At 41.3% G+C, this 10,934-nt stretch overlaps 1 protein-coding gene and 1 non-coding gene across 5 annotated transcripts in view; both read left to right on the forward strand.

The window, feature by feature from the left end:
• Positions 1-10,722, forward strand: part of HERC3 (HECT and RLD domain containing E3 ubiquitin protein ligase 3) — a 118,294-nt gene extending 107,572 nt beyond the window's left edge. For all 4 annotated transcript variants that reach the window (XM_036122731.2, XM_036122734.2, XM_036122732.2 and 1 more), the window contains 3 exons: positions 6,296-6,479; positions 6,709-6,811; positions 8,988-10,722. In XM_036122731.2, the coding sequence (XP_035978624.1) occupies positions 6,296-6,479; positions 6,709-6,811; positions 8,988-9,196 (496 nt within the window). In that variant the 3' untranslated portion in view covers positions 9,197-10,722. The remainder of the gene's footprint in view (positions 1-6,295; positions 6,480-6,708; positions 6,812-8,987) is intronic.
• LOC118554880 (small nucleolar RNA SNORD21) lies at positions 5,122-5,217 on the forward strand. The gene has a single exon (XR_004926700.1). It is a non-coding gene; the product is annotated as a small nucleolar RNA SNORD21 (small nucleolar RNA).
• Positions 10,723-10,934: the final 212 nt, after the last annotated feature.

The following is a 10,934-nucleotide window of genomic DNA, read 5'->3' on the forward strand; positions in this document are numbered from 1 at the left end:
TTAATTGACCTTATTTGTGTGGGGTTATTTCTGGGCTTTTTGATTCTTTTGCATTGATTTATATGTCTCTCCTTTCATCAACACTACACTTGAAAACTGTAACTCTATAATAAGTCATGAAATTAGGTAATGTTCAGTTCTCTAACTTTGTTCTTTTTCAAAATTGTTTTGGCTCTTCTAGTTACTTTACCTTTCTATATTAATTTCTGCATCAGCTTAGCAAACTTTTTTAAAGACCCTTACTAGAGTTTGAATTCAGACTTTTAAAAACCATTGACAATGGATATAGTACTTGCTTTTTTAAATTTATGTGTTTTAAAATGTCACTTCATTTAAAATGTCTCATTTTGCAGACTTTATGTCTCATTTTGCAGACTTTATGGACTCTAGTATATAATTGAGGCTGCAGTAACACAGAATTGTGAATAATGTAGATGAGCTATCATGTTGTGAAACCTTGATCTCAGCATATTGTAATTTCTCATGTAGCTGTCACATTGGAAATGAAAGAATCAAGGCAGGGCAGAGGGAGGGCACTTAGGTGAGGTGGTTGGGAGCACATTCAGACATCTGGCTTCAAGTTCTGTCCCTGCCCATGTACTAGCTGTTTGTCTTGGATTTAGTTCTGAAATTGGAATAATGACAATTCACTTGAGAATTTCTGACAATGGAAAATAATTGAAAATTTATCTCTGCAATCTCAAAAAGCTGTTGTTTTAAAAAGTGTGTATATTTATTTTTATTGGGACATAATTCTCATACCATTCACTCAAAGGGTAGTTTTGAATATTCACCGATACAGTGTGTATCTAAGAATTTATTGCTGTGACTAGCACCTAATACACTTTATAACTGTTAATGATCATTATAAAAGAAAAGAATGTGTTTAGAGCAATACTAATTGACATACAGAGATTAGAGTCTCTGTATGAGTTTGCTAGGGTTGCTATCACAATGTACCACACACTAAGTGGCTTAACGATTTATTGTCTCAGTTTAAGAACAAAGTGTTGGCAAGGTTGATTCCTCCTGAGGCTTCTCTCCTTGGCTTGCAGATGGCCATCTTCTCCTTTTGTCTCTTCCCATTGTCTTCCCTCTGTGCATGTTTCTGTGTCCAAATTTTCCCTTCTTATAAGGACACCAGTCATGTTGGATTAGGGCTCAGCCTGATGATCTGATTTTAACTTGATTACCTCTGTAAAGATCCTATATCTAAATAAGGTCATCTTCTGAGGCACTGGGGGTAGAACTTCAATATATGAATTTTAGGGGGACACAGTCCAACTCATAACACTCCATCCTCCAGTCTCCAAAAGTCATGTCCTTTTCACCTATAAAATACATTCACCCTATTCCAACATCCCCCAAAGTCTTAACCCATTTCAGCATCAACTCTAAGTCCAAAGTCTCATTCATGATGGTTAATTTTAGGTGTCAACTTGGCTGGGTTATGGGGTAATTAGATATTTGGTCATATGTCTGTTAGGGTGTCTCTGGATGAGGTTAACATTTGAATGGGAAATTGAGTAAAGCAGATTGCTGTCCCTGATGTGCGTGGGTCTCATCAGTTGAAGGCCTGAACAGAACAAAAAGGCTGAGTAAGAGGTACTCCTCCGGCCTGACTGCCTTTGAGCTGGGATATCAGTTTTTTCCTGCCTACAGACTGAAGCATCAGCCCTTCCTGAGTCTCATGCCTGCTTGCCTTTGCACTAGTAGAACTACACCATTGGCTCTCCTGGGTCTGCAGCTTGCTGACTGCAGATATCAGGGCTTGTCTGCCTACATTTATATACATGTATGTGCACCCCCCCACACACAACCCTACTGGTTCTGTTTCTCTGGAGAACCTTGGCTAATATACCCTGTAAGTATCATCTGAATCAGGTATGGGTGAGATTCAGAGTTTGATTAATCCTGAGGTAAAATTCTTCCACTGCTGTGAAGCCAGACAAGTTATCTGCTTCCAAATACGATCATGGGCACGGGCATAGGATGGACATTTCCACTGTAAAAGGGAGACATCAGGAGAAAAGAGGTCATAGGTCCCAAGCAAGTCTTTGACCTAGCAGGGAAAATTTCACTGGATTTTGAGGTTTGGAGAATAATCCTCTTTGGGTCTAGGCTGTGTCCTCTGGCCCACAGGGGTGGTGGCCCTACTCCGGGGCCAGGAAGTTACTGGCCCTGGTTCCTCAACCTGTGCCCATGGTGGCAGGGAGAAGCTCACTGGACTCTGATTTGCCTTTGGGGCCATTTTTCCCTTGTCTTAAAAGATAACACCTGTTTACAGCCAGTTGGTTCTGTAGGCTCACTGCATAACAGTAGAATCCCAGAAATCCAATAGCCGTCCTTTGTTTTGTCCAGCTCTGCCTCTTTGGTGCAAACTGTCAGTGTTTCTATTCTTGAATTTTTTTTTTTTTAAACTTTGTTGGCTTTCCAGGCAATTCATGGGGGTCCAAGTCATTAGACAAGAGGGTTCTCCACAGATCTTTCGTGGATAACCACATTTCTATTCCTAGCTTCTGCTGAGATGATTGATAGGATTCATGAATCCATGTGCTTGATCTCTTCAGCAAACCATTTTTCAGCCATACCCTTGGCCCTGTTTCCAGAGGGTGTTATCTGGGTAGACTAAGAATTTTCCAAACCTTGAAGTTCTAATTCCTTTCCGCTTAACAATTCCTCCTTCAATTTATCCCTTTCCTCTTTCATTTTACTATGAGCAGTATGAAGAAACTAGACCATACCTTCAGGACTTTGCTAGGAAGTCTCCTGAGCTGAATATCCAAGTTTATCACTTACAAGTTCCCCAAAACACTAGAACACAATTTGGCCAAGTTCTTTGCCACTTTATAATAAGAGTTCCTTTCCTCTAATTTCCAATAAATAACATGTTCCCCATTTCCATCTGCGACTTCACCAGAAGCATTTTAATATTCATATTTCTTGCCAAATTCTGTTTATGATGTATGTTTATTTTCTGACAACACAAGCTTTCTCTACAGCTCTCTTCTTTTCGTTTGGAGCCTTCATCAGGATCTCCTTTGCTGTTTCTATCAACTGTCTCTTCAAGGCAGTATAGGCTTTTTCTATTAACTGCCTCAGAACTCTGACAGTCTCTACCTGTTACCCAATTCCACAGTCATTCTACACTTACAGGTCATTGCTATTATAGTACCCTACTTTCTGGTACCAAAATCTGTATTAGGCTTCTCCAGAGAAACAGAGCCAGTAGGAGATGTATATGTGCAAGACAGAACTAGTAGGGGGTGGTGTGTGCGTGTGCGCACACGTGTGCTCATGTATGTAAATGCAAGCAGACCAGGCCCAGGATCTGCAGTCGGCAGGCTGCAGACCCAGGAGACTGGTTGTAGTTCTAGTGCAAAGGCAAGCAGCCTTGAGACTCAGGAAGGGCTGATGCTTCTGTTACAGTCTGGAGGCAGGAAAATACTGATGGCCGAGCTCAAAAGCAACATATATGTGTGTATATACATACATATATAGAGAAAGAAAGAAAGACAGAAAGAGATACTAATCGTTGGGTATCTGCTCACGTGATTGTGAGGCTGCCAAGTTGGGAATCTTCAGGGCAGGCTGGCAGGCTGAAAATTCTGGCAGGAATGAATGTTGCAGTCTGGAGGCCAGATTCCTTCCTCTTTGGAGGATGTGGAGGACCTCAGGCTTTTAAGGCCTTTAACTGATTGGGTGAGGGCCACCCACATTATGAAGACTAATCTGCTTTACTCAGAGTCTATGGATTCAAATATTAATCCTATCTAAAAAATACCTTCACAGCGCCATCTTGACTGGTGTTTGACTAAGTAACTGGCTACCGTAGCCTAGCCAAGTCCACACATAAAATTAACCATCACCGTCTACAGTAAAAAATCATGCTGATGGTGCTTCTCTTAGGCAGTTGTACCAGGAAAACCCTCTTCGTTTTATCCAATGGGTTTTAGGAAAGTAGTACATTGAATGCGGTGTAAGAAACTTTCAGCATCTGTGGTTAAGATGTACAATAATCTTTCTGTATTAGTGGCTTTTATTTTAAAAACTCAACATTGGGGCGCCTGGGTGGCTCAGTCGTTGAGCGTCTGCCTTCGGCTCAGGTCATGATCCCGGGGTCCTGGGATCGAGCCCCACATTGGGCTCCCTGCTCCGCGGGAGGCCTGCTTCTCCCTCTCCCACTCCCCCTGCTTGTGTTCCCTCTCTCGCTGTCTCTCTCTCTCTGTCAAATAAATAAATAAAAATCTTAAAAAAAAAAAACAAAACACTCAACATTTACCCCATCTTAGAGATGAGAAAAGAAAGGCTTAGTAGTTAGCATAGGGGACATGGCGGAGCCTGCATTTGAATCCCTTCTGCTTCACTTCTCCACTGTACGACTGCCTGTTGGTTAGTTAGGGGTGAGATGGTGGTCGTGGAAGAAGTGTTTGCTTGGAGGAAACCTAAGATGTTCAAGGGGAGTTTTACGAAGTAGGATATTATGGTGAAGGATAAGTAGAAAGGATCTGTCTTCATAATGTCAGATTTATTTAATTTTTAGGAAAAAAATTTAAAATACAGAAAAGTACAGACTAAAATGACAGACATCTCTGTATGTATGAACCAAAGTAAACAGTATTTGCTTCAGTTTTGTAATAAAACAATGACCAAGATTCCTGTGCTTCCTCTTACTCCCTTCCCTCTCATCCACCCTCCTCTCTCACCCAAGCAAAACACTGATGAATTTGATGCCAGTTCTTTCTTGTTTTTATACTTTTGTAATGTGTATATTAAGACCAATTAATTAATGCTTTTATTTTTAAAAATTAACCCACATTTCTTGCCTACACCACATATACAATTTCACTCATAACAAACAAAGTCTTATAGCCATAAACCATTCAGTAATAATTGCTAATATTTACAAAGCAGCCCTGGTTCTAAGACCTTTACATGTACTTATGCATTTAATTTTTGTAACAGTCCCATGGGTTATATATACTCTTATTTTTCCCATTTTACAGATGAAGGGATTGAGGCACAGAGAGCTTAAATAACTTACCCAAGGGTCACAAGATGTAAGTAGCAGGGCCACTGCCCCTTACAGACAGTATTGTTATAAATGTTAAAAAAAAAAACACTGAATGATGATACCGCACTAACTGAGCAGTCAGTAGTTGGTCCTGTGGTTGCATATGATGCAGTTAATTGATTCAAGATGGGACTGATGGCAGGGAAAGAAAAATGTAGAAAAACAACTTACGTAAATGCTATCATAGTGTACTTAACAATCAAACACTTGGGTTTCACTCAAACATTGTTCTTGAGATTCTGTTCGTTTTGATAAATATGGGCCTGGTTAATTCCATTAAAATAATGTGCTTTATGGTTTCTGTCTTATGACCATACCATCTTCTTTTGGTCCATTCTCATATTAATGGATATTCAGTTTTGTGTCTTCCATTCTCTATATTACAAGAAAATGCTGCAGTGAACATCTGTGTACTTGTCTTGTGCACTCAGGTGAGAGTCTGTCTGGGCCCGCCCCCCTGGTAGGGGAGTAGCTCAGTTAAAGGGTATTTACATTTTCAGCTTTTCCAGGTATTGGCAACTTATTCTCCCAGATGTTACGTCTCAGTTCGCAGTTGACATTCGCACTAGGGAGAGACCGAATGCATACAGACAATGGCCAGACCATATGTAAAAATAGAACTCTGACCTGCAGCCTGCAGACACCTGCCCAGGAAGCCAGCCCCTTATCTACAATAAGCAGCCCAGGAAACCAGCTTGCTGTGAGTCAGACTTGCAGGAAGTCACTGTCTTAATTTGCATTTGACTGATTACTAATGAGATGGAGCCCATTGTATAAGACAGTCCTTTCCAGAAAGGAGTTATGAAATTACCTTTTAGAATAGGTGAGGATTCCAATAGCACATGGTTTAACTTTACTCGTTTCTGAAGAGAAGGGAGGAAGCCTAGAATCGTTATCTTAGACTTTTTCTTTAAGCAGAAAGTCTGTATTTTTTTCCAAACTAAATTTTAAGGAGGACAGTAAGCGAGATGAAAACTGGAGCTCCTCAAGTAAAATGAAGTCAGTAGTATGGTTCCACGTGCCTGGCCGCCTCCCCTTCCTGCCTGTCTTCCCTGCCCCTAGATCACCTGAAACGCTGGTGGAATCCTCGGGCTGGCTGATAGGCTCCGGGATGCCTCCTGGCGCGAGAATTTGACGAAATCCCATTTTTCATCTCTCTACACCCAGAACCTCTACAAGACTTGGGGCTGACTGTATTCTGTTTCTTTGGTCTTCTGGCAGGCAGGAGTTCGTGGATGCTTACGTGAATTACGTCTTCCAGCTCTCAGTTCACGAATGGTACACAGCCTTCTCCAGTGGCTTCCTAAAGGTGTGTGGTGGCAAGGTGCTTGAGCTCTTCCAGCCCTCCGAACTGCGGGCTATGATGGTGGGGAACAGCAACTACAACTGGCAGGAACTGCAAGAGGTGAGTAGAGACGGGACTGTCCTTCCCTCCGAGGAAGCAGCCGTGGCCTGGCCGGGTGGGCCCAGAGCCTGGTCTCTTTCCAGGAGGTCTGTGCTTGAGGAGCAATTGGAGGCCTCCTTATCTCAGTGGTTATTTCTTATTCCCAACCGCAAACGGTGCACAAATGTATGTCCTCTATAATATTCTTCTCTAAGATAGGTTTTTTTTTCTATTTGTCTTTTTTGGGCAGACTGCCATCTACAAGGGTGATTACTCAGCCACACATCCCACTGTGAAACTATTTTGGGAAACATTTCATGAGTTTCCATTGGAAAAGAAGAAGAAGTTTCTCTGTAAGTATCAGTCATGTTAACATGGTGTTTGTCCACACGTTAGTGTTGCATATGGTGGAGGATGATATACCCTGTAGGTTAAGGTCAACTCTTAAATGAAAAAGAGTAAGTGAGGGGAATATATTTCCACTTCTTTTCTTTTTTTTTTTTTTTTAAAGATTTTTTATTTATTTATTTGAGAGAGAGAGAATGAGAGAGAGCAAGCACAGGAGAGGGGGGAGGGTCAGAGGGAGAAGCAGACTCCCTGCCGAGCAGGGAGCCCGATGCGGGACTCGATCCAGGGACTCCAGGATCATGACCTGAGCCGAAGGCAGTCGCTTAACCAACTGAGCCACCCAGGCGCCCTCCACTTCTTTTCTTAATGAGATCTTAGGCAAACATAGGTCGTACTTCCGTATTTGTTGCCTGATAGGATGTGTTGCATGAAAGAAAGAAAAGAAGCATTTCACTGATTTTCAATTGCTTTAGAAATATTAGTTATTTTATATGTGAGTATGATAAAATATTACGTTGATAAAATCTAAATGGATTAACTTCCCTTATCTCCCTAGGCTTTTGAAAAATTTAGAGTGTCCGCTACAGATGTAACTGGGGAGATATGATTTAGAATAGCTTTACTGAGATATGATCCACAAAGCATACAATTCACCCAATTAAAATGTATAAGTCAGTGGTTTTTAGTATATTCACAGAAATGTGATACTATCAATAATTTTTAGAACATGTTCATCACCTCAAGAAGAAACCTTGAACTCATCAGCAATCATTCCCCATTTCCTCCCAGCCTCTCACCCCACCCGACCCCCACTTACCAATCTGCTTTCTGGCTCTGTGGATGTGCCTATTTTGGACATTTCACATAAATGGAATCATACAATATATGGTCCTTTGTGACTGGCTAGGTGACATTTGAGAAGGGTAATACACTTGGAAAGGAGAATGAAGCCTAGTTTACATGAACACGTTCAACCTTTCAAAAATAGTTTTAGTCTTTGTGTCTGTATCTAATCAGGGTCAGAAATTTGCCGGTGAATAGTATAAAATTTTTATCTGTATAAAATAAAACAACATGATTTGAAAGGCAGTCCCTTTTGCTTTAAAGCATGAGCATATATTAATATTAATGCAAGGTGTACCCCCAGATTCTACTGCTCCCACAGAGTGAGGATGAGAGAAGTGGGGGGAGGGGCGGGCTTATACAAGAATGTTTAAAAAAAGCCCTGCTTCTCCTCTGCTTAGTTCCATTGGCTCTTGAGAATCAGTGGCATATAAGTCAAATGACAGGTTAAGGTTTGTCAAGGGAACTCGTAGGGCTGTACCAACCAAGAGGAGCATAGTCGTGGAGATTTCCTTGAAAGACATTTTTCTGTTCAGAGATCATTAGACTTGTGGAAATTTTTAGTAACTCTGCAGATATTGGCAAGAATGTTTATATACCACAGCCTCAGGTAATAGGTTTTTTGAAAGTGCTCCTTAACCAATGATTTGTTTGTAGTAATTTCCAGCAATTTAACTCTGAGGTTATGTAGTGCTAGAAAACATGGAAAGACAGCTGTGTTGGTCGCTCTCTCTTTTTTTCTTTTGCCAAGTCACAGTGTGTTACAAGAGTGAAATGTCTAACATAACATCATTGTCAGCTCTTTTGGTTTAAGAAAATTAGGGAAAGGAACAAACAGATCCCAAGTGGATATTCACTAGCTCAGGAGGGGTATACACACTAGACCCTTGGCCAGAGGAGACCTTGAGGTCCCACAGATGATGGTCTTCTTCCTGGCTTCCCCCTGAGGTCAGCTCTTCTTTTCCTCTCTGATTTTGTGACAGCTCATAACATTTATGAGGACATACATTTGATTGAGGCCATTTTTTATTTGAGGGCATCTTTCATTTGGACGGGTGGTTTGTGTCTGTGTATAATCAGGGTCTGAAATGAACTAGTAAAAAACAGAATTTTTATCCATATAAAACAACAACAACAAAAAACACCCCAGAATTTGAAATGCAGTCTCTTTTGCTTTATAAGAACAAGCGTAGATGAATATTCATGCATAATGGCACATAAAAGTGTACTTCTCAGGCGAGCCACAGGGTGTCACGCCTCCCTCTCCTTTCCGTGGAGGGCTGCGGAGTGCTGCTCCTCAGCGGCTTGGCTCCTAAAGTCCTTTCCCTTTCTCCTCAGTGTTCCTGACGGGCAGCGACCGCATTCCCATCTACGGCATGGCGAGCCTGCAGATCGTCATCCAGTCCACAACCAGCGGGGAGGAGTACCTGCCCGTGGCCCACACTTGCTACAACCTTCTCGATCTCCCCAAATACAGCAGCAAAGAGATCCTGAGCACACGGCTGACCCAGGCCCTTGACAACTATGAAGGGTTTAGTTTGGCTTGAGGCGCCCCAGTGTGCCCCAGATTTCCCTCCCTTCGTCAGTGTCCACATGGAGGCCCATACAGAAAACCATGGGGAAGGGAGTTCTATTTTTTTATTGTCTAAGTGGGTTGGGACTTTTGAATCCTGAACCTGGTTGATGTGTTTCTGGGCTTGTGAGCAGTAGGCAACCTTTTTGAAAAATCAGGGGTTGGGGACGGGGGTGAAAAATTGGCATTTTTCTTTTTAAACCAAATTACCTAGTAGTGTTCCTGGCACTTGTGAATATGTTGCACTCTGCTGGAGAAAATGGCAGTGGGTTTTTAACCTCTCATTTCCCAAATGTCTCTCTCAGCCCTGCTGTTTGCTCACAGTGCTTCCTGTCCTCCTCATTCCTCTGCAAGAATGATTTTGACTGATGCGTCCTTTCTCACGTGCACATGCAGGACGGCTCCTCTCTCTGCAGACTTGGACATGCTCCTGGCTTGTTGCAGCCCTACTCTAAGGACTGAGGAGGCAAGGACTACTTTAGAAAGTCCCAAATCTAGCAAGCTGAACCTGGGTCCATTATTTTGGCTGAACTCTGGAGAATTAAGGGGAGCCTTTATGAACACATCTTGCTTTAAAAAGAAGTTATCAAGGGAGTAGCAATCTCCCCTTGGCCCTGCCTATTCCTGGACCTACTTAAAGATGTGCAGAGCAGCTTAGCATTGCAGCTGAGCCGAATTTTGTTTTGTTGTTCAGCCAAGTCCCTTCGACAATAAGGTGAGGTGATAGACCCCTACTCCTTTGGTTATCTCGCTTTTGGAGCAAGTTGCATTAATTTTTTTAAGAGTGTCTTCTCCAAGGAAAGTAGAAATAATAAATTTCTTGTCCTCTTTCCCTATCAATTTATGCCCTCTGCCTCTTTCTCTTTCCTTCCTCTCCTTCCCTTTCTCTCTTCCCATCCAATTGACATGGGAAGACCTTCAACTCACTTCATCCCATTGTTACCTGATTTAATGCTCCCTTCCTCTTCTAGTGGATGCATGCAGTCTATTTTTTTAATTTCTATTTAAATTGCAAAGTTTCTATTTTTTTTTCCTTTTCCCTAATTGCTAACACTTAAGGACATTCTTTACTATGGGACTTTTGTTTATTGCATTTGAAATGTTTGTTTACAGTGGGATTTCAGGGGGGATTGTGTTTAGAGCAAATATATGTATCAAAAATAACGACATGCTCAACCTTCTTCATCATGGGATAAGAAAATTCTACATGATCAAAGAATCCATGTCAGCCTAATTTTAAATTCCTAGTCACTAGAGGAGAGACTTATTTATATAAAATGAAGTATTTATGAACCGTGATACAGCATCAGATCTCAATGAAGGATGTAGATTTTTGCTTTTTTTTTGTTTTTAAAACTTATTTCAATTGCTAAATTGGTAGTTTTTTCAGTCTTTATAATACAAGATTAAAAAAGATATACAGTTATATGAAATGTTTATTTTCTATGTGTGTGCATATAGTTCAATATAATGCAATAAATTTGGTGTTTTAACTTAAAACTATTTCTTATTGTATTTGCAGAATGGGTAGCTTGCTTTCAGTAGAATTATCTACTCAAGTAATATAAGGTCAAATTTGGTTCCAATAATAAGAAAGACCAAGCAGTACGGAAATGGAGAAGAGAGCAGGGGCAGGACCCAAGGTAGGGGGAGCAGGTACCCTGACGGATGGATGGGATTTCTGAAGGTTGTGATGGGTGAAAAGACATTTC

This window comes from Halichoerus grypus, chromosome 3 (assembly GCF_964656455.1).
Source record: "Halichoerus grypus chromosome 3, mHalGry1.hap1.1, whole genome shotgun sequence".
NCBI classification, from domain to species: domain Eukaryota; kingdom Metazoa; phylum Chordata; class Mammalia; order Carnivora; family Phocidae; genus Halichoerus; species Halichoerus grypus.